The following is a 21,904-nucleotide window of genomic DNA, read 5'->3' as shown; positions in this document are numbered from 1 at the left end:
GGGATTGCTCCTAGGCATTTTTTAATCCAGTTGTATAGCTACAGTGTCAAATAATTTAGTTCCCCCATTCAGTCCCAGGTCTTGGCTCCCTGTTGTCCCCACTGGATGTTTGTGGATTCACTCCCTGGTCCTCTCCTGGAAAGAAAACCCTCTGGAACAAAACCATGCTACCTTGCTGGTTCTTCATTCACCTGAAGAACATTTTATATCAGACAGCATGGATGTGTCAAATTCAATCAGCTTTTGGCATGTCCTGGCTGCACAACCACACACAGAAACATGGGATACAAATCTTGAGGCATGCAAAAATTAATAATAATGAGGTAAAGAGTCAGTGGTACTTTTCCTTGGAAAAGTGTGGCATGTGGAAAGCACAAGCTGGATGTCAGAATGTCACAGAGAAGGGGATATGGAGCAACACAAGCGATCTGAAATCCTTGGATGGATCAAGTGTTAACCAAAGAGGTAGAGACCAACAGTGGGAGATGGAGGCCCAGTCAAGGTGCTCCATCTGGAACTAGAGGAACATAGCAAGAAGGCATCCATCTGACTTGCTGTTTGTTCTCTCTCTAGCAAATACCAGCCAAAGGATCTTTTCTGCTTAGGATTCTTCCATTTGGACTTCACAACCTCGTTGCCACTCTTGAAACCAGCTTCATGCCCAGCTGTGAGGTGCTGTAGGAGTACTGAATGCAGAGCACACTGCTGGACCTCTGTAAATGTGACAGGGTCACAAAACCATCGTGCTTGGTGTTCTTCTGTCTGTGGTTCATAGCCACAAGGAAATAAAACAAAGGCTCAAATGACAAAGTAACTTGTCAATATGAGAATGTCCAAAATGTACCTTATCCTTTCTGTGCTGGGTGACCTCAATATGAACAGAACCAGCCCAGAGACTTCTGTCATATTGACTCAGCCACCGCCAGCTTGGGGCTGAGGTGAGAGGCAACATTAAATTTTAACCACTCTTTAAATAACATTTTTGAAATCAATAATGTGGGTCCTGAACCCTGGGCTTTCCAATTGCAGTGGGTTTCATTGTGGATGCCGTGAAGATGAAGTTTTACTTGCTCCTTTTTACCCTATTCAGCTGGATTCAGGAGAAGCATGTCTTCGCTCATCCAAGGTAAATACCTCCTGTGGCTACCAGGCTCTCGGCATGTGGTGAGTGGGACAGGGAAAACGTTGAGGTAAAGTAACTCCAAGTTGCGTAGGAAAACATTTGGCAAAGGCTGACATTTATTTATTGCTCTTGTAATTGGGTCTGTGGTTCAATTTAATATATAGATGGTGGAGGAAATGAAATTATTCTAAGTCTTCTTTGCATCCATAAATCCTATGTTTTTAATCATATTAAAACTATTCTTTTCAGTCTAAGTGCAAATCAATTCTGTTCATTCAGTGCTTTCGAATGCCAATAAAGGGCATTCTGAAACTTAATGGGAAAAAATAATTTGCTTCGTCTGCCTTAAAACAAGACCTTAAATGAATTACTTCTTGAGGTAGAAAGAGAAACCATTTCAGAAAGTGCTAACAATCTGTTTTCTTTCTAAAGCAGCTTTTATGATTGTTTTTCCAGTCATAAATCATTTTTGAATAACCATTTTGTATTTGTACAGTGTTTCAGAAGCAGCTTTATTGTTACCTATCGATAAACTTCAGAAATACCCTGCAACCAAATGCTTTGTTAAAACATGAGAACATATGTCAGAGAGGAAGACAGCCAAAGTGCTTTTATTTTCTATATGGGCAGCTGGCTTTAAAACCTTCAATGTCTTAATAGGAAGAACTAAAAAGATAAGCCCCTCATGTGGGGATATTAAGCAAGCTGAACAAGCTAGAGGAACCGTGATTAAACACAGCCCGCTCCCAGAACCCAAATTCCTACACAAGTAACAATGAATTGGGTCTCGGGGCCCTCTGTTACTCTGCACCCCTAGTCAGTAGCAGGACTGCGACAGGTCAATGCTTCTTGAGTTTATGCCTTAAAATCAGGGTCGTTCAACTCTGTTTCACATTGCAATCATATTTTGTTGTGGATTGCTACAAGGGTGTGGGGTTTGAAGTAGGGGGACAGTTAAATAAGCTTGTAGGTGAATACAGCAATATTGTTCTGTGCTGCTTGGAGGTCCATTTATTTAACATTTAAATAAAACACTGAATATCTGACCCTTAGAGAAGAATATGGCATTTCCCCCTGGAAAGCATGAGGCAAAACAAGTAGCACGTGTGATCCTACCTGCTGAGAGCCAGAGGAAGGCTTCCAGCTGGAGACAAAGTGGGGAGGCTTCTCTTCTGGAGACAGTGCTCCAAAAGACCACACAAGGTTTGAACGAAGCCAGGCTGTGAGTTCAGGGAGACACATCCATGCTGAGCCCTTGTTTCAAGGGCTGCTGTGATAAGCAATGCTGACGGCATTTGTGGTGACTGAGAAATGCAACGGAGAGGAGGGGGAAGGCACAGTGATGCCTGAACAGAACCGGCACTGATTTATATCTGTTTGTGAGATGGTGGCCAGGCCCTCTGAATCCTGGCAGGGATTCATCTGACTATATGGACTTTCTTCATAATGCTGCGTATGACCAAGTCATCCTTATCTTCCTATACAGCCAGTGGAGAGAAATGTGTATATTTAGGATGCAATCAATTCTGATTTAGCACACAGATCTAAATTACCTCAGGTTCTGCTGAATCCTCACAGTGCTTGTTTCTTTATTAAGAGGACATAATTTATTGAGAGTATAATAGTATAACAAAGGGTATCATATATTTAGAGGGTATAATGTCAAATTGAAACAGAGGAACCGAGAAGCCCACTGACCCCAATTCCAGCTGCTAATACCCCCATGTTAAACACTATTAGAGCAGGGGCTGAACTGGGATTAGCTTGGTTGGTGTATTCATGTCCTATGAATGAGAGCAATGAGTATTTGCTGCTAGCCTCCAGCTGTCTGCCACGAACCACACTCACCTGAACTATTTATGCAACAAACTGTGGGACAGAGGTACACACCAACCTCCTCGTTACGGCACCCTCAGCCACATCAGGCCATGGCAATCATAGGATGAAACCACATGCAACAGCCCTTTTCTTATCTCCCCTGTGAAAAGTCTCTCCCAGATATAAGAGGGCAAATTCATTTTTAAAACAGCCCTCAACACAAGCTCTGGCATGCACTTGTCTAAAGAAGAAGGCCAAGTGCCAGCCCTGCCTGGCCCTGATTGCTTTCTGATGCTCCATCAAATGATGGCGGAGGCAAAAATAAGGCTGGCATGCTGCTGGTTCTGCATGAGAAGCAACAGTGATTGCATGGAGCTCGGCTAAAAGTAGAAAAGATGAATCACCTGGTTGCCAGACGCTGTCGTGTCTCCGCTTGAAATCAGTCACAACAATGACTTGTGGCAATCACATTACACAGCTTGAAAATGCTTGTTTTGAGAGCCCTGCCTGTTTTCTTTTCAGAAACATCTCTTCAGATAGGGCTGGTGGGGAGTTAGTGCCTCTTTTATGCATTGCCACCACTGTATGCCAAATGACTGACGGGATGAGAGCCACCCCAACCCAGAAAATGGAAATAAGGGCTTGACATTCCTCTGAGTCTCCTCCCTCTGCATTATACACATGAATTACTTTAAATATCTATTCTATGCAGTGTTGAACTACATGGCTTGCAGGGCACTGAAGATCAGGGGTGGATTTACCATGTAAAGAGGTATTTTTCTTAAGGCAGCATTCAGATGACAAAGATCTCTTCAGAGAAATAAGTACTTCTCCCCTCTCATTTGCAAATTATGTGCTTCTATCACAACTGGTCCACACTGGCACAGGGGTGGAAAACTCTAAATACTAGAATCATTAAGGTTGGAAGAGACCTCCAAGATCATCTGGTCCAACCACCCCCTACCACCATCACCCACTAAACCATGACCCTAAGTGCCAGGTCCAGCCTTTCTTTGAACACCCTCAGGGATGGTTCTTCTCTAATTCTTGCCAACGTCTGCATGAATTTCTCTCCTGTCACCAATGGTGGAGTCAGGTATGGAGTAGATGGGAAGGGCCATCTCTCTCTACAGTGAGTCTGGACCACTGGGTTTCAAGTAGAAGGGGAAATATAAATTAATGGGCAAATAGTAGTGAAGACAGTGGTATAGAGCACCTGAAACACCAGGGGTAAGTGGCAGATGGAGAAAAAGTAGATCAGGAAAACTGGAGTGAAGTAGGAATGGTGATAGCAGTGGTCTCTGCACATCTACCAAAAGTTGTGCTGGGCTTCTGCAGCAAGATGGGAGAGCTCATGTCTCTGCTGAAGAGTGGTTGATATCAGGAGAACAGCAGAGCTATCTTCTTGGTCTGGGCTGGTTTTAAAGCCATCCTGCTGCACTCTGGATCAGCTGGGACTGAGAGCTGTGGTGCTGGTGCCAGCTCCCAGGAGCAATCTTGGAGTACTGCAGTAGATGCTAGCTACCAAAGCCCTGCACCAGCCACCCAGCTCTTGCATATATTTGGCTGATTGGCAGAAGAAGGGCCTGGAAATGAGCTCAGCATCTTCACTGTTGAATCTTCTTTGAGTTCTGGATGGCCAAGTCAGGGAAGAGGAAGGTCAAGGCTGCTTCTCTAGTTAGGCTCCAGTTTCAAGTACCTGTGCTTCACCTGAATACCCTTGTTTTTCAGGGATGAGGTTTTGTGGGCTTGCCCACAAACTGACGAACAGGTTGAAGCCCTTCAGAATTTACTGAACACCACCGAGGTAAATGGTTCCCTGTGGCTCTCTCATCTCTAGGCCAAATTCTTCCACAATAAATAAATAATAAATAAGAGTGCACTACTTTTTTCCACACTAGTAGAAAGATTTATCCCACTTTCATTCTTCTGTCCTACTGAAGCAACTCAACAAATACTTGGCATTTATCACTCTGTTGCCCTCTAATTTACATGATGAGAGCTCTACTTCATAACATCATTATATCAGAGCTCAGATTTCTGCAATTGATTTTGTGTAGAAGACACCACGAAACTGGTAGAGCACAGTAAGTAGAAAACATATTTGCTAGGGAAACTTAGTGCTTTAAGCCAATGCAGTCTTGACCTAGATGACTTGCACAGCTTTAAAGATCAGGGCTGGATTTACAATATAAAGTGGTATTTTTATTAAAGCAGCATTTAGATGGGAAAAAAAAATCTGTAATGCAATACTTTTTATTATTATTATTTTACTGTGTCATTTAAGAAGAGAGCATTTAATTAAAATGAGGCATCTCTTCCTCTTCAAAAGCATTTCCCCAATCGCACCCTCACTATTTCAAGCCAACACTCTGCATCAAGAGGTGCAACCATTCCCTCAGCCAACATATTTACAGGATGACTGAGGACATGTCTCAGATGACTGGATATTTTAACGGTGCCTATGCCAAGTCTTTCTCTGTCTTTCTTAGCTCCTATTAACGTTATGTCCACCCAAATTCTTACCGGTCTCCTGCTGGCCCTCCTAGTTTCTTATTCTTCCTTCCAGTTCACATAAACCTTGATACCTTTCTTTACTCTTTTCCACCTCCACAGGTCAACTCACATATTCATCTCCTTTGCTGTACTAAAACAGATCTCCATTCTTCCATCTTCTCCTCACCTCTGTTATTCTTCATTTGCTTGTGCACAGGAGCCCCAAGAATCCATGAAGAGAGGGGGAAAGATAGAGAGAAAAGGAACAGGAAAACGAAAGACACAAATGGCACCTCCCAACAAATATTCATGGTTAAAATCTAGCCAAAAAAAAGAAAAAAAGAAAAAAAAAAGAAAAAAAGGAAACAACTGAATATTGGCATCTTACACAACAAATCATCAGGCTAATTATAGGTGTTACTCCTGCAAAAGTTGGAAACCAAACATCTAAAACAAAGGAAACACTATCTGTACATCACACGTGTTGCACGTAGCATTCAGCAGAAGACCCAGATGCAGGAATGCTTATAACAGTCTTTTGTAGCTGTCCCTGGGGCAGTATTGACCCTTGCTGATGATGGGTAAAGAGACTAATAACCACATGCATTATGAAAGTTTCCCATTTACCCCCAACCTAGAGTTCCTTAGTTTTAATTATTCCCAATTCAAAGAATGCCTACATCAACAAGAAACTAAATCTTAACTGTTGTATGTGAGCAAAGACATCAGGCTAGCCAAGGCCCCAAGGAAATCGGTGCTGGTGAGCTAAGCATCTGGTTTGCTTCTTGGATGCTTTTTTCAAGCAATGCTGAGATGCATGATGGCACTACCCTGCCAGTAATGCCTGAGATTGCTACACCGAGACTAGCTCAGTCATTTGTATAGCACAAGGTAGTGATACACCTAGGGCCCAAATCTTTTGCCATTTACTGTTCCGAAGTCTTGATTGAAAGCATGGAAGGGTTTTCTGTATGGTTTTTCAAATGTGTTCTCCCTGAGAAATGAGTGAGGTAAACAGTTGATAGCTGATGTGTGTCTGGAAACCTGGTGCCCGAAGTGAAACATAATATTCCTGGTGCAATTGCACCAGAAAGGAGTAGAATAAGACCAGTGTCTAGTGACTCCATGCTGCATGTCTTTAAAAATGCATCCAAGAATTATGTTGACCTTTTCCACATTGTAAATTCATGCCTAATTTTCTGCTTGCTGTCACTCCTAGGTCTTTTGCTATTACCGCTTCTAAAATTTCACTCTGTTATTGAATATGTTGGCTTCTGATTTTATTATTGTACAAGATTTAATTTTGCCAAGAAGAATCTCATTTTCTTATTTTCTTCCCATTTCTAATCTCTGTATTGCTGCTTCATCTTGACTTATAGTCAAACCCCTTCTGGCATTTATTTCCTCCCTGATCAAAGTAATCAGCGAACACAATAGCTACAAAGACTGGTCTGATCTTCATTAATTCTCCAAATACCCTCAGGGAAAATAACTCTCAGCAGACTTGAAAACATGTAACATAATAACTGGCTAAACATATCTATTATACTAGAAATACTATCTCAATAAAGGTTATGTTCCTGTCTTTGTTCTTGATTTATGGATTTATGTGCAGAAGTCATTATAAACATTCCTTAAATACACACATTTCATTTCCAGCAGTAGCAGAATGTTATAACACAACACACATTAGACTGCTTCTTATGAGTGGTCTCTTAAATTGAAAATGTATGCTTTGATAATTTTCAAAGTGCTTACAAAATGTTAATAAGAATATTTTTTTTTCTTTCCTTGGTAAAAAAAAAAAAAAGGAAAAAAAAAAAGATTAAATGTTCCTGGAAACTTTGCAGGTCATCCTCTGGCAACCCGTTGTGGTTGAATACATCAAGAAGAACATGGAAGTCCATTTCTATGTCGCTGCATCCAGCATAAACAGCACAAAAGCTAATTTAGGAAAACTGGGAATCCAGCACAGGTATGTATTTATTTCTTGTTGTGAATATTTCAGTAAACTTGATTGGCAACACTGTCATTTGTCAGGAGTTTGTGCCCTTTCTTTGTTTTTCAGAATTTTGATGGGAGATGTTCAAGAACTTATCAAGAAACAGACTATCAATGACACAATGAACCCACGCAGCTCTTCATCATACTATCAAACCTACCACTCTCTGAAAGAAGTAAGGTGTTGTTGTACTACTCTGTAGACTTGTTTAAGGGGTGAAAGACCTCATGGTTGAGAATAGAGACAGGGAAAAGAAACCATCACCAGGTAAATAATTATCATTGTATTGTTCAACCACTGAGAGCTGTAATTAGTGTAATGCCTTTACAGAGAAGGAATGAAGCACCAGACAAAACCTATTATACACACATTACCTCAAACCAGCATTCAAAAGCAGCCTGCTCAGAACTGAAATGCAGCAGTAAAGCACCACATAAATATTTCAAACATGAAGTGAATAATATTTTAACTAAATAAAACTAAAGAGGAGTTTCAAGGCTATACCTAGACGGTGTTGTGACTATGTTTCATCATTTGGCTCAAGAGAAGTCAGCCTGGAAATTGGCCAGTGGTCTGAATTGATAGGGTTTTTTCAGCGGTGGTGGTGGTCTTTTTTCCAGTCAGATGAGGAGGTGGGAATTTGGGAAAAAGAATGACATCAGGTCCAGACTACTTTTAGGAACAAGGGAAAACAATAGGGAGAAAGTCCTTTCACAAACTGCTCTACTTCATCTTTGCAGATATATTATTGGATGGAAGAAGTAGCACAAGTCCATTCTGACCTACTTGAGAAAATACATATTGGATCATCATATGAAAAACGACCACTTTATGTTTTGAAGGTATGGCTTTGACTTACTGAGAAATCTTTCCAGGTACTAATGCGAGCAAGCGACGGGTTTTGACCAAAACACTTTCTTAAATCTATACTTAAATGCATATTTCAACAATGTGTAAACGTTTGTCTTTTTTAGAAGTTTCCTAAGTTCTTCTGATATGGTGCCATTATGTTTGACAAAGGCATTTGACCATGTTAGGTTCCTTGTTGGGTCACAAAAAAGTCACCACATCTAGGCCATCACCAAAGGCATGAAATACTGGCATGGGAGATAACCTTCCTCTGCTGCTCTGTTGCCCTGCGTAGCTGGTGATCTGATGTCTTGGAATCAGGGCCTACTGCAGTCTTGGTTGTTATGTGAGCAGTATGGATATGAATATGGCCCTCTGACCATATGTGAACATAAATGAGAGCAGCAACCTGGCCCAGGGTCAGTCTAAACACTCCCTACATCACAGGGGATTCTTTTTCCATCTTAGTTACCCTGCTCACTTTCACCTTTATGTGATATTCTTTACAATAGCGATTTTAACATTTTGTTTTGTTTTGTTTTGTCAGCTTTCTAAAGGGCAGGGAAATCCCAAAAGTGCAATATGGATTGACTGTGGTATCCATGCTAGAGAATGGATTTCTCCTGCCTTCTGCCTGTGGTTCATAGGCCATGTGAGTAGATATCATACTTGGCTACCGTTTTCAAAGCAAAGCAAACGATCTTGCTGCCATTTACCTTCTCTTCCCAATTGCATTCTAAGCTCTGTAGTGTTAATCCATCTACTTCCACAATGCCAGCTCAGGATTTTCCCCAAGATGTACATGGAGCAGTGAGTGTGTGTATGTGTGTGCATGCCAGTAGATGGAGGGGTGTGTGTGTGAGGGAGAGAAAGATACATGGGTTAAATGCAAAAGAGTGCAGATGTATTCTCAAGTACGTACTTCAAAGTGGAGGCTCAGCAGAGACTTTTAAAGATATGGAATGGTCAGGGGTGGAGAAGACATGATGTGAAAAGCAAGTATCAGGTAATCTGCCAGAGCTTTGTCTGTATTGCCTCATGGATCCAAGGAGCGATCCTGGCTCTGTGTCATGTAGTGCATGGTGGCTCATATCCATACTACTCCAACTGGCACTGCCTGTTGGAGTAGTAGATCAAAGGACACCTTTCACAAAAGCCAAGTTCACAATAAAAATAAACTAGATGAGACTGAGACTTCAAAATCACCAGCACTGTTGCCAGAGCATCAGCATAGCGGTGTCCTTAAAACATGAATTATGGTTTGTCCAGGATATCACTAAATCCTGATGATGATGATGACGATAATAAAAAGAAGAAATACATTTATTTCTGTCCTCAGCCACAACTGTAATGCCTCAATGAATATAACATTTTAAAGGAGATTGCAGGAGTTTGGGACAGACACAGCGAATGTACCTTATGACCCATTGATAATCCCAGCCTTCAAGGTTCCCTTGGAGAGAAATGCATTTGCCCTTTTCACGCTGCTCCAAATAATTACCAGCTACGCTGTCAGTTTGCCGGTGACAAGTCCCTGCAGCATTTTTTCAGAAGTAACAAGCTGAACATTTAGCTTCTCCATCCCCTTGATCTAATTTACATGCTTTAAATCCAGATTTTATTTCTATATCAGTTTGTGAAGTAACATTTTAAAATTGGATATTAATACAGGTCTGCGCACACACTAAATTCAGTAGCTCTCTCTTGAAAATACAAGGCATTCTTTATAATGTTTCCACTCTTTATCATTTAGTTTTGTTGTTAGATTGTAGGAAGATTGACATTTCTCATTTAAGTCAAAGTACATTGCCTGAGGAAAACTGGGAAGGATTTAAAATGAAATAAAGTGCTTTAAAAAAGGTATAAAGAGGAAAAAAAAGGAAAAAATATATGATTAAGGACTTAATCTATTCCAATAGAACAAAACCACTTATCTGGGTTAAAATTTATCCCTGTGTGGTAGACCAACAACCAGGTTAGGTATCACTAAAGCCTTCAAAATAGGCGGTGAGGCCAAATTAGCAATGTAGCTCTTGCTGGCTCCTTGCATACACATGCACTGAACTTATAATGAAACCAGCAGAAATAATGTTAAGTACAGCAGCCACTCGAAATGTGATTTGTTATTTTTGTGCTTGCTTTATTTGACGCTACCTTGCTGGTATTTTGGGTGGGAGAAGAGTTCCTACCATTTATACGAGCAGCAAAAGCTTAAGCCTTCAGACAAATAAGCTTCAACTCTATCTCACGGCCACCTGCTAAAGCTCAAAGACTGCAGTGTATCTCACTGACTGTATCACTTTGGTTCTCCTCTCCCCGCCACTCTGACTAAATCGCTCTTTGGCTATTTAGCAGTTTCTGTGACGTGATACGCCTCCATCAGGAGGTAGACCGGTGCGATAATTGCATGATTATTTTACATGGGCCTTCAATTGCCATCCTAGGAAGGTAAGAAAACCTCTGTTACAAATGCCTTTAATAAGTTTTTCCCGTGTTTTACAGGCAATCAATATGCGTGAGAAAGATCAGACCATGACAACACTGCTGCACCATTTTGATTTCTACATCATGCCTGTGATAAATGTGGATGGCTATGAGTACACGTGGAGCCATCCCTCTGTACGTACAGATTTTTCTGACAGACTGTGCAATGTACTGACATGCTGTTTATGGAAATTATTGTTGTGCATGTCCAGGGCATAATTTCCATCCTGGAACCGCATGCCCCAAGCCCTTAATCTGTGCTTGCAGTTTCTGCATCTCTGCCCAATTTAAACCACAACAGAGACAGTAACTAATTGGTATTTGACCCATGGTACCTTTGTGTCTTCCAAGCTGCTGGAAATGCATTTAGAAACAACTAAATCTCATTCTGGGATGGCAAAGCTTCCAGCTGTCAGGGAATGCCTTTGCAAGGTTGCAAAGCCAGCACAAACTGAATAGCACACTGCATCAGATAGACCACAGCCAACAATCCACTCCTCCCTCCTGCACGATAGCCCAGTTCTCTGAGCACATTTCGTTTCAGATAAAGGGAGGTACAACAGGTATCTTTAATCCAGGATTTTATTTATCAGTTAGGAACTCTGAGTCGCTGAGTGGTTTTTGTTTGTTTGTCACTTTTTTCATGTTTAGGCCCTACACTTAAAATGTTAAAAGGTTAAAAAATAAGTTCTTCCATTTCAGATCTTCAGTCCTGTTTAGCTTATATTTGGATAGCTACACACATACATCAAATTTCCAACTTTACACATGCTGCTAAAGATGCTGCCATCATTTTTCTCAGCTTTTTTCCCTGAACGTGCCCTGTGTGTCTCCTTTCACAGAATCGGCTGTGGAGAAAGAGCCGCTCACAGCACGGAAACAACAGGTGCATCGGTACTGACATGAACAGGAATTTTGATGCGCAGTGGTGCGGTATGACACCGTTTCCTTTGCCTTGTACCCCTGTCTCAGTTTCAGCCTGTAAAATTCTTAACTTTGAAAACATTTTCATACAAAGACCTAAACGCACCTAAGCACGTTTACAAACCTGTCAACACTTCCCCAACTTGAGATACCTATTTTTGGGACCCAGGACTCCCAAGATGTTGAACCAGGGACTAACCTCTTCCCAGCATGATGACAAGAGAGAGGGAGACCAGGACCCTGGACCATGTCCCTTGCATCACACTACAACACGCCTGGCTGTGGGGGAGAAGGAGGACAGAGGGACGAGGTGGCCCTTGCCATGTCACCCAAAGCCTACCGCACCACCCAGTGGAGTACCCAGGGCACTGTATGAACGGGGTCACCTCAGTCATCCTTCAGCAATGCTTAAATGACCAAAATTTCTTGGCTCTCAGCATTTGTTGCCAAGGCTATATCACTTTTACTTACCCACGGGCACTTTAGTACTTGATAGGTTTTTAATATTCTGCAGAACAGCTCTCTGAAAACCCCATAGATCAGGTCTGGCCTCACTCAGCAGTGTCACTAATGTCCTGCATGACTTTCAGCAAAGTAATGAGACACGTTTGGAGAGACCTGATGAAAGTGCCTTAAACATGGCAATTGCTCTGATCTTTAAACTCAAGAGGGGAATAGCATTCAATCCCTTTCTATGCAGGGTTTCTATTCTGTGAGAGGAAAAGGCACTTTTAACAGTGAAGTCAGGTATCCCAAACAGGTATTTGGGGCATATCCTTTAAACTAACAGGTTTGTTAGTCCACTGCTGAACTGGGAATTAAGATGTTTCTTTACCATGGAGAAAAACATGCATTTTTTCATGCACAAAAATGTGAAGTTTGGGACCAAATACATGTATTTAAAAGTGATATTCACTATAAATATGCCAAGAAGAGAGATCTGAAGAAAGTATGGAGAAATAACAGCAAAAATAACCTATGTGATACAGATACGAGTTTCAGGGAAAGTTTATATAGTGTGTTTAACTTGGCAAACACTTTTGGTGGTCAACAACTTCTGAAGCAGAGACATGATTCTACTTTAAAAAGAGGAGAAAAACACAGCTTAAAATGTGCTTCTTCACTAAAAGAGTCTTTGGGCAATCTGTACATATTTTTACAGGACAACCCTGAGTGTTTTACCTTAGTAACAAGGGAAATAGTCATACTATTTTCAGACATACTACAATTGTCTCTTAGACATGGATGAAAACACAGAGGAGAGAAGCCACAGCACTTTGCAGGTTCATTGGAGAGAAAAATCTGCACAGATGAATCTAAGCACCAAAGCCACATGCTTACAAGGTCTTAGGTAACTGTAAGGATTATCTAAGTAGAAAACCTTAAAGACTGTAAGGATCTCCCTAGGTTTCTATTCCTTTTAGTGGCACACTCAGTAGCATGCTGAAAAACAGTCATGTTTTTCCTAATTAGCATAAAAATGCTGTTTATAGAGGAACAGATATACCTTTGTGTGGCAATTGATAGCAGTGGTTGAACAGATTTTATCCAGAACATACTAACTGTAGGATCTCCATTATTGCTGTGGCTGTGCAAAGTGTCAGGAGTTCAGCAGGATCCTTAGAAGAGCTAAACTGGAGTTTTACCATTTTATGGTAATGTTTTAACTATTTTTAGCTGTATTAGTTGAATACCATAACACAACTGAGTTCATGGGAAATGACCACAAATTCACAGGTACCTGTAATTTAGTCTTTACTCACAAATTTTTAAACAGAGAAGAGCTGTTGTCATTATGCGAAATGCTCAGACTTTCATTAGCTTCAGACTTGCTTTCAAATATACTTAGCATCATGGCAAAATTCCAGGTTTTATATCTATGCATTTAATTAGAACTGTACAACCCTGGTTATCTGTTCAGAAACAACCTTAGGAACAGGAAAACACCTCTCACTATTTTTAGGAAGATCAAAAAGCACTGCTTAATGAGCTGATACAATATGATTTTCTTTTATGCTAATGAAGCGCAGATTTACTCCGTTAAGAGCAATGATCTAACCTGGAATTTCCTCTGTGGAACTAAAATTGACTGGGACTTGGACTTAAGTATTTCTCTGTGTTTTCCATACTATTTTCTCAGTTGGCTGTTCTCAGCACAACTAAGAATTTAGGAAAGTAGACAGAACAATCATTCAATATTGCCAGCAAACAAATCCTTCATTGCTTTCTTCCTTAGGCAGTTACTCATGTCTGCACAAAACAGACTAGCGTAAACCTTAACGTAATGATTTGGTCATTTTTGCATGATTTCACACAGATGCCATTTCCCTTTTGTCTATCACAATTACATTTTACCCAAATACACTTGTATTGAGGTGTATTTTTGAACTTCAGTAGGCTCGGTGCTGTGACCACTGCCCTGAGGAGCCTGTCCCAGCGCCCAATCACCCTCTTGGTGAAGAACCATTTCCTAACACTCAGCCTGACCCTCCCCTGATGCAACTTTGTGCCTGTATCATATGATAATCACTAGTGTTGATTTTACTCTGCAGATGCATTGGCATTATTGATTTCTGGAAGATGGACATTTGTTAAAGCGTCCCTGTGCCCAGTGAAAGACATTTGCATTTTAAAGTACTGAATGAGCTTTATTCCTGCATAAGATATAAGGATAAAGGATTGAGGATAAGATACTTATTTAAAAATCAGATTGTAGCAAAGGGGAAATTTTTCAAAATTTATTAAGACACAAGGAGTTAACATTTAACAATAAATATCCTGGTTGCTTCCAGAAACTAATTTGATCTTCTTGTCAAGATACCAAAAATGGTGAACTCTAGATGTCTTCTTGGTAATTTGTTCCAATGCATACTTTTCCTTGTTCTTAAAAATCTGATACATTACTTTCAATTTATTTGTGTTCTTTCAACTTGCAGTCAATAGTTGGCTTTCCCCCTGAGATCAAACATGCCCTTAGAATTAGGAATCTCTTCCCTGTAGTACTTCTAGATTTCAAGAAGGGATCTCGCAATCTTGTTCTTGATTAATTTGTAGAAATGGGAGCACTTTCATCTTCTCCTCTAAGACTTTTTATCCAGTCTTTGAATCATTTTTTTCCCTTAATATTTACTTTTTTTTTTTTTTTTTTTTTTTTTTTTTCCCCCACGGGAGTATAGTAGGAGAGAAATCTGAGTAGGTTTGCACTGGTCTTTGCAGGAATTAGAGTTCTTTCCACAGTATGGCAGGGTCCACTGTTTCTTGCATATTGGCACCATACTCTATTCTTTCATTAGATGAACAAGAGTGCAGAAGGAAAGAACTTAAGGAGTAAAGGGAAGAACTTAAGGAGCAACACTGTGTGCCCTTTTGTTGCAGGTAAAGGAGCATCTCCCAATGATTGCTATGAGATATACTGTGGACCCTATCCAGAGTCTGAACCTGAGGTTAAAGCAGTGGCTCGCTTTATCAGAGATCACAAAGACATCATTAAGGCATACATAACAATGCACTCCTACTCCCAGTTGGTATTGTTCCCATATTCTTACACCATGAAGAAAAGCAAAGACCATGATGAGCTGGTAAGTCTTCCTGCTTCCTTACGTTTCACGTTTATTTCAGAACCTCTTATCCTGCTTGGTTATGCTTGTAATAAGGGAGTCACAGTGTTCTGAAGATCGAGAAATTGGAAGTGAAATTTCTCCTCTTGAGAACTGACAGAGGTCTGGGCTGGTCTAGCAGTGTGCAAACCAGCCAGCTACTTTTGGAGACTGGAAAAAATAAAATATTTATCCCAGACTGATAGCACATCATCAATCCCTGACACTTTGAAGCTGTTGGTAAAAGAGTGGAGTGTCAGTTCTTTGGACAACTGGAAAGGACGTTTGGGTAAATTCATAATGAAGTCGTGTGGTTTGCATGCACATAATCTTACATGACTATGTTATATGGAAGTACTCGGTTGTGTAACTCTGAAAAATACCCTCTACATATGAAAGCAATGAGGTGTTCTGGTGGATACTTGTTATTTTTATTAAAGGTATTTTGTGAGGGATACTTATCTTAAAATGGTTCTACTGGTAGGATGGATACCATACCCTGCTTAGGCAGAATTTTAGATCCTTGAGCCACCAGACCACATGGTAAAAACTCTTCTAGAAGACAGGCAGAGCACAAAATAGAATAAGTAGCCAGTGCTTTTCCCCAGTAACTGGAAAACTCTGAGTTTCCTGGATCTGGAAAGGAGATCCAGGCTAAAATGGGACTTCTTAAAACAAAATAATTAAGCTATAAAATTAGGTGCATAGCTTAGTATTTTTATTTTTTTATTTTTTTTTAATGTAAAGTCTTCAAGCTCCTTAGAACAAGGAATTCCCTCTCCTACACTTCATAGCCCACTTTGGGTGTTCCTAGGCTCCAAGTGCAGAGGCAACACATTCTTTTATTTGAAACAATGGTTCCTGCACAGCACTAAGGAAGGAGCAGAAAATTGTGTAAAGGGGACCATAAATCTGATTTTCACTCTCTGGGATTTGGCATATGGGAAGACAGCACGTCTGAGGTACACACATCATTTCATGTGTCACATGAATCCTTACATAGTGACAAACAGTAAGAGAGTTTAGAAAGATACAGGATTGACATTTGCATATACTGGCAACAATCCACACTTACTGCTGTCATTTTCACTGCTTTTTAACCTTATGCATCTCCCAGGTCACTTAACGTATACGTTTTTTTTTAATCTTCATGTTCTATAGATAGGAATACTGTAAAAAGTGCACATGGAATGCATTGGAAGCATCTTACTTTGACAAAAACAAAAAAAAAAAAAACAAAAACAAAAAACACAAAAAAACAGACAGTCCAATGTAGTGTTTCCATTGGTAACCAGTGCCAGTGTGTTCAGAAGAAATTAAAAAAAAAAAAAAGTCAGTAATGTAAATATAGAACAAAATAATCCCAAACAGCATATGTTCTTATGCTGTCTTGGTTACGGTTTAATTTACTGAAACAAAGTATTTTATTTGCCTGCATTAAAAAATGTATTTGTGACTGTAGAGCAGAAGAAAATGCACTAATTCTGGGCCTTCAGTCCTCTATGTGGCTTAAGAGTAGAATTTCCTCAATGCAAATCACGTGCTGCTGGTGTTGGTCAATAGTACATGAATCACTATTTAAATACTGTGGCAAAAAAAGGAAAAATATGAGACAAGGGGGAATATATAGGTCCCATCTATATTTTTTATCTAGATACAACAGAAATGGAATCTGTAGCATAGGTTTACACTGAAAGTTTTAACCATACTGTTGCTTTTTTATATTTGTTTGTTTGGTTGGTTTTTTAGAGCCTTTTATACGCATATTTAACTAATATGAGATCCAGAGCAGGACGTAAATAAATCTTAACTGAATATATATTAACTATTATCACAAAGCTTTAAAGCTAATAATGTTTTGCTAATTTCAGGAAAGTCTGGCAAAGAAAGCAGCTAAAGCTATAAAAAGAACAACAAATTACATTTATAAACTTGGTACTGGTGCACGAACAATTTGTAAGTATGACTTTTTATTACAACAACAAGCATGATAGCATATGCTTGTTATCTTCAGGACACAGCTTTTGAACAGAAAATTGAAGTTATGGTTTCAAGTAACTTATCTTTTTTTTTTTTCCCTTCCTTGTGTAGATTTAGCTCCTGGAGGTTCAGATGACTGGGCTTATGATCTTGGAATTAAATACTCTTTTACCATTGAGCTTCGGGACACAGGAACTTACGGATTTTTGCTTCCTCCTGAAGAAATTCGGCCAACTTGCTTAGAAGCACTTTCTGCTGTAAAAGAGATTGCGCTGCATGTTCTTCAAAATTTGTAAAGTTTTATATAATTTATTCCACCATGACTATATTTAGTTAGGTCACATAACAATAAAAAGACTGCTGCTTTACTAGAAGTATTTTTATATAGGAGAAAAAGGAATAACGACACCCCATACACTTCATTTTGGAATACCTCAAGCTTCTTTTACCATACTTCCACACCTATGAATACAGCAGTAGTTTAATCTCTGTAAGAAAGGCACTCAAGAGTCTCTAAGAAGTCATTTTAAATACTATGTATTAGTCCTAGCACTGAAAGGGGAAAACAGTATTGATAATTTTACATCCCTTTAGATGGTTGGAACCCCAGGTGCTGTAGCATCGTATGGGCCTCTGATCCACATGCAGCATGCAGGGCTGCCCCTACCTACAGAAGAGATTCCTCCATTTGGTCATTTGTGCTATTACAGGATCTTCTGACTAGAAAACAATTCTATTCAGTACTTCTACTGTCAAACTGAAAGGATGTTCACATGAGAACTTCTTGCTGCACTTTTAGATAAAGGCAAGGACACGCAGACAACCTCATCACTGATACTAAGAGGGAGCTGCCTGCAGGCTCCTCCACTGCAATTAGTCGGTGAAGTTCATTTATCCCGTGGCCAACGGTTTGTATGCACCTCATGTGTTTGAAGAGTGGAGGCCCTGGAGCATGTCCAGAGCAGGGCTACGAAGCTGGTGAAGGGCCTGGAGCACAAGTCCTGTGAGGAGCGGCTGAGGGAGCTGGGGGTTTTGGTCTGGGGAAGAGGAGGCTCAGGGGAGACCTCATTGCTCTCTGCAGCTGCCTGAAAGGAAGGGGTGGGGAGCTGGGAGGCGACCTCTGCTCATAGTAACTAGTAATAGACTAGAGGGAATGGCCTCAATTTGTGCCAGGGGAGGCTCAGGTTGGCAATGAGGAGACATTTCTGCTCAGAAAGAGCAGTCAGGCACTGGGGCGGGTTGCCCAGGGAGGTGGTGGAGTCACTGTCCCTGGGGGTGTTCAAGGAAAGGTTGGACGTGGTGCTTGGGGACATGGTTTGGTGGTGATACTGGTGGTAGGGGGATGGTTGGACCAGGTGATCTCAGAGGGCTTTTCCAACCCTAATGGTTCTGTCCTGTACCGTGGGGATACCCATATGAATGCAATAACAATCCCAAGACAGGCTTCAAGTGTCCTGAGGTCTCTTCCAACCTAGAAATTCTGTGATTCTGTGAAGTGTGCAGAGAAGACAAATCCAACTAACTGCTGGCGTGCAAGACCATAACTTTATGCAAGCCCAGAGGGCTGGGAGAGGATCCCACCCTGTTTGGGGGCAGCGCGCAGCACCTCACCGCGGGCAGACCCCCACAGGGGCGAGGCGGGAGGCAGAGAACCCTCCCCTCCCATCCCCTCCCCTCCCCTCCCATCCCCTCCCCTCCCCTCCCCTCCCTCCCTCCCCAACATGGCGGCGCCGCCTCCCCCTCTCCTCCCCCGCTGCCCGCCGCCATCACGGCGCAGGGGCCGCCGGGAGGGGAGGGCCGAGCCGAGCCGAGCCGAGCCGAGCCGTGCCGATCCCAGCCGGGCCGTGCCGTGCCGGGCCGTGCCGCTTTCCCCGCGGCCCTGAGGCAGGGCGGCCGGGCGGTGGCGGCGGCGGCGGGCGCCGTGGGGCTGCGGGAGCGGCTGGCGCTCCCCGCCTTCCTCTCCGTGTCGCTCCGCGCTCAGGCCCGGGAGGACGGACTCCCCCCTCGCCCCCTCCCACCCTCTCCGCCCCGGGCGGCGGCGGAGGAGGCGGCGGGGAGCGGGGAGGCAGCGGAAGGAGCAGGTGAGGGCGGCCGGGCCGGGAGGGGACGGGGACGGGGTGAGGTGAGGGATGGGGGTGGGGGGGGGCGTTGAGCCTCCCGCCTGCTCGGCTGTTGAGTGTGGTTATTTATTTATGTATTTATTTATTTTAATTAATTTTTCGCTTTTATGCTTTGTTTTCGGCCTCCTCCTCCTCCCGCTTTTCCTGAAGAAGCGGCAGGGTCGCCATTTCCTCGGCGAGGGCGCGACCCCGCCCGGGGCCTCGCCGCCGGCTTTTCTCCCTCAGCCCTCGCCTCGCTGTGGGGCCTCATGCTGAGTGAGGGGCAGCAGGAGCAGGCAGGGCCCGGCAGCCTCGCAGGACCCCTTTTTGTAAGGGTTCAGCGCCGTGCCCCTCGGCAGGAGGGCTCATCCTGCCGTCAGGGCCTGTCTGCGGGCTGCAGGGGTGGCTTAGCGGGTGGCCGAGCCCTCAGGAACCAGCCCTGCTCCTCAGGGTGTCCCACTGCCCCAGCACCGTAACGTGGCTGTCCGGTTCACAGATAACATCTCCAACCTTTCAGGGCTAATCCAGCTTGGATCTGCCCCAAGCTGTCTCTTACCCTGCTAAAACATCATCTTTGAGCACGAGGGCAAGGCACGAAACACTGCAGACCTTCTTCTATCTATCATCCTAGGCCCTGGTTCTTTTATTTTTGTTACCTGTCGGATGCCAAGCGTGGTTTTATGCAGGTGGAAGCATAATTGGCAGTTCCTCATCCTTGCCAACGGAGAAAAGCCATGTGTTAAAATTAGGGGGGTGGCTTCACGTTAGCAGGGCGATGGGTTGGCAGCGTGGGGCTGTGAAAGTAAGCTCGGAATAATTTTGAGTCTTCTGTCAAGCAGACTTCTCTGTGTGGGTTGAAGATCGCTAGACTGACATCCTGTAAAAGTACAGCTAGTATTTGAGGTGTTTTGTTTTTTTTGGAGTTGGATAACTACACATTTTACTATTTTTAACACTATTTTTAGGTAGTGGAACAGTGGAGCTCCTTCAGGTATCACTGTTTGATTAGCATCATGTCACAGAAGTGTTAGCCTTGTAATTAGAAGCAAAACCCTTTCAGCTCAAAATCTCTTCATTTGGGAAAAAGAAAGGGGAGTTCTGCCCCTTTTCCTCTTTCCAAGCTGTTATTTAGTCATCAGCGGTTATCAGTAATTTAGTTTATCCTAGAGTTTTAATCGGGTTGTGTCTTAACTTGTATTAGATTTTAATTTTTCAAGTTTGATTGTTACTTTAAATGGAATATTATTTGTCATTTTACAGGTAGGATATTTGACATAATACTTAGCTTGTGTGTGGTGTACATGTATGCATGCATACTTGCCAGTCATGTTTTGGACTTCTTTAAGAGATTTCATCTCTTTACAGAGTTTTGTGAACTTTGCTTTTGTTGAATTTTGTTATGTCTTAGTTACTAGTCTACTTGTAGAAGCAGGATTGGTTTTTGCAGAGGACTGGATTAGTTCTTTTCGGGGGAAAAAAGCAGATTTTTCAGATGTGTTTCACTTGATTGTGGCTTATCTAATATCATACTTCTATTGAAGAAAAATGTCAAGCATGCTTGACCCCAAAATATAGCAATACTGATAACAAACATGTAGAATTTCAACGAATATTGTGTCAATCATACCACATTTCATTGATTTCAGTTCCTTGGTTAGTGCCTGTAGGTATCCTCAAATCTATCCACGTTTAGGATTTATTCATAAAGTAACCCCCTGAGGTATATTTCACTTCAAATTGTAGTATAGATAGTGTCCTTAACAGATTGCCACAGTGGGAGACAAAGTTCCTGCATTAAAGAATAACATAGGTTTATCTATCATTAAACAAGTTATCACAGTGTTAAAGTACTTCTGATTTATGAGAGTTATTCCTGCAGATGTTATTCATGTATGGAAAAGTAACAATGCTGTATAGTTTCTACAGTTAAAATCATAGCTCAAGAATTTGATTTATTAGTATAAAGTTGATTTCCATAGTGTCTTACCCTTCCTATTACGGGACCTAACGTATTTGTTAGTAGAAGGAAGCTGTTCCGAAGTTGAAGACACTTCAGAAACCCTAAGTAGATTTAGCAATGCAGTGCTGTGTACCTGAAATAGAGAAAATCATAAGTTTTACTTGGAAAAAAAAATAATCATTGTTGTAAGTATTTGAAATATTGAACGGGAAACCTGACTGCTTGAGGCCCAGTCCGCACTGATGCTCGGTGTTGTCTGATCCACGTGAGTGTTTGGTAAGGTGATGGTAGTTCGGGAACAGGAGTTGGATGGAAAGGAGCCATCGGTGTGGGAGGAGTAGCAGGATCATGATCAAGAAGGGTAAAGCAGTGTAAGATGAAAACGGGGAAGAACTGAGCAAGTTACGGGATTTTTTTTATTTATTTATTGGGTGTTGAATTGTAATTGTTTATCCGCCAACTTGCCACCTGAAAAATTTGGAAGTGAAATATTTCACTTAAATTTTTCTGGTCCTTTCCCCCTCGCTATGCTTTCTATAAGAAAGAGGAGCATTTCTATGCTTGCCAGTAGTA

The 21,904-nt window shown here is 41.8% G+C and overlaps 2 protein-coding genes across 7 annotated transcripts in view; both read left to right on the top strand.

The window, feature by feature from the left end:
* Positions 1–971: 971 nt before the first annotated feature.
* On the top strand, positions 972–17,640 carry CPB2 (carboxypeptidase B2). 2 transcript variants are annotated; one of them, XM_027471848.3, is made up of 11 exons: positions 972–1,126; positions 4,673–4,748; positions 7,288–7,412; positions 7,506–7,614; positions 8,180–8,281; positions 8,836–8,940; positions 10,791–10,907; positions 11,615–11,705; positions 15,072–15,274; positions 17,164–17,248; positions 17,384–17,640. In XM_027471848.3, the coding sequence occupies exons 1-11, from the start codon at positions 1,056–1,058 to the stop codon at positions 17,566–17,568; spliced, it is 1,269 nt and encodes a 422-aa protein (XP_027327649.2). In that variant the 5' UTR covers positions 972–1,055; the 3' UTR covers positions 17,569–17,640. The 2 variants fall into 2 exon arrangements, with proteins under 2 accessions (XP_027327649.2, XP_027327652.2); XM_027471851.3 differs by lacking the exon at positions 4,673–4,748 and having other exon boundaries at positions 980–1,126.
* Positions 17,641–19,047: 1,407 nt separating this feature from the next.
* Positions 19,048–21,904, top strand: part of ZC3H13 (zinc finger CCCH-type containing 13) — a 47,322-nt gene continuing 44,465 nt past the window's right edge. For 4 of the 5 annotated variants that reach the window (XM_038173413.2, XM_072032545.1, XM_038173410.2 and 1 more), the window contains exon 1: positions 19,071–19,353. The gene's annotated coding sequence lies outside the window, so the exon portion shown is untranslated. Of the gene's footprint in view, positions 19,354–21,904 lie in introns of all 5 variants that reach the window. The other variant, XM_038173407.2, reaches the window with a different exon arrangement.

This window comes from Anas platyrhynchos, chromosome 1, assembly GCF_047663525.1.
Source record: "Anas platyrhynchos isolate ZD024472 breed Pekin duck chromosome 1, IASCAAS_PekinDuck_T2T, whole genome shotgun sequence".
In the NCBI taxonomy this organism is placed as follows: domain Eukaryota; kingdom Metazoa; phylum Chordata; class Aves; order Anseriformes; family Anatidae; genus Anas; species Anas platyrhynchos.
Note: the sequence above shows the minus strand (reverse complement) of the source record. Positions and strands in the feature narration are given on the sequence as shown.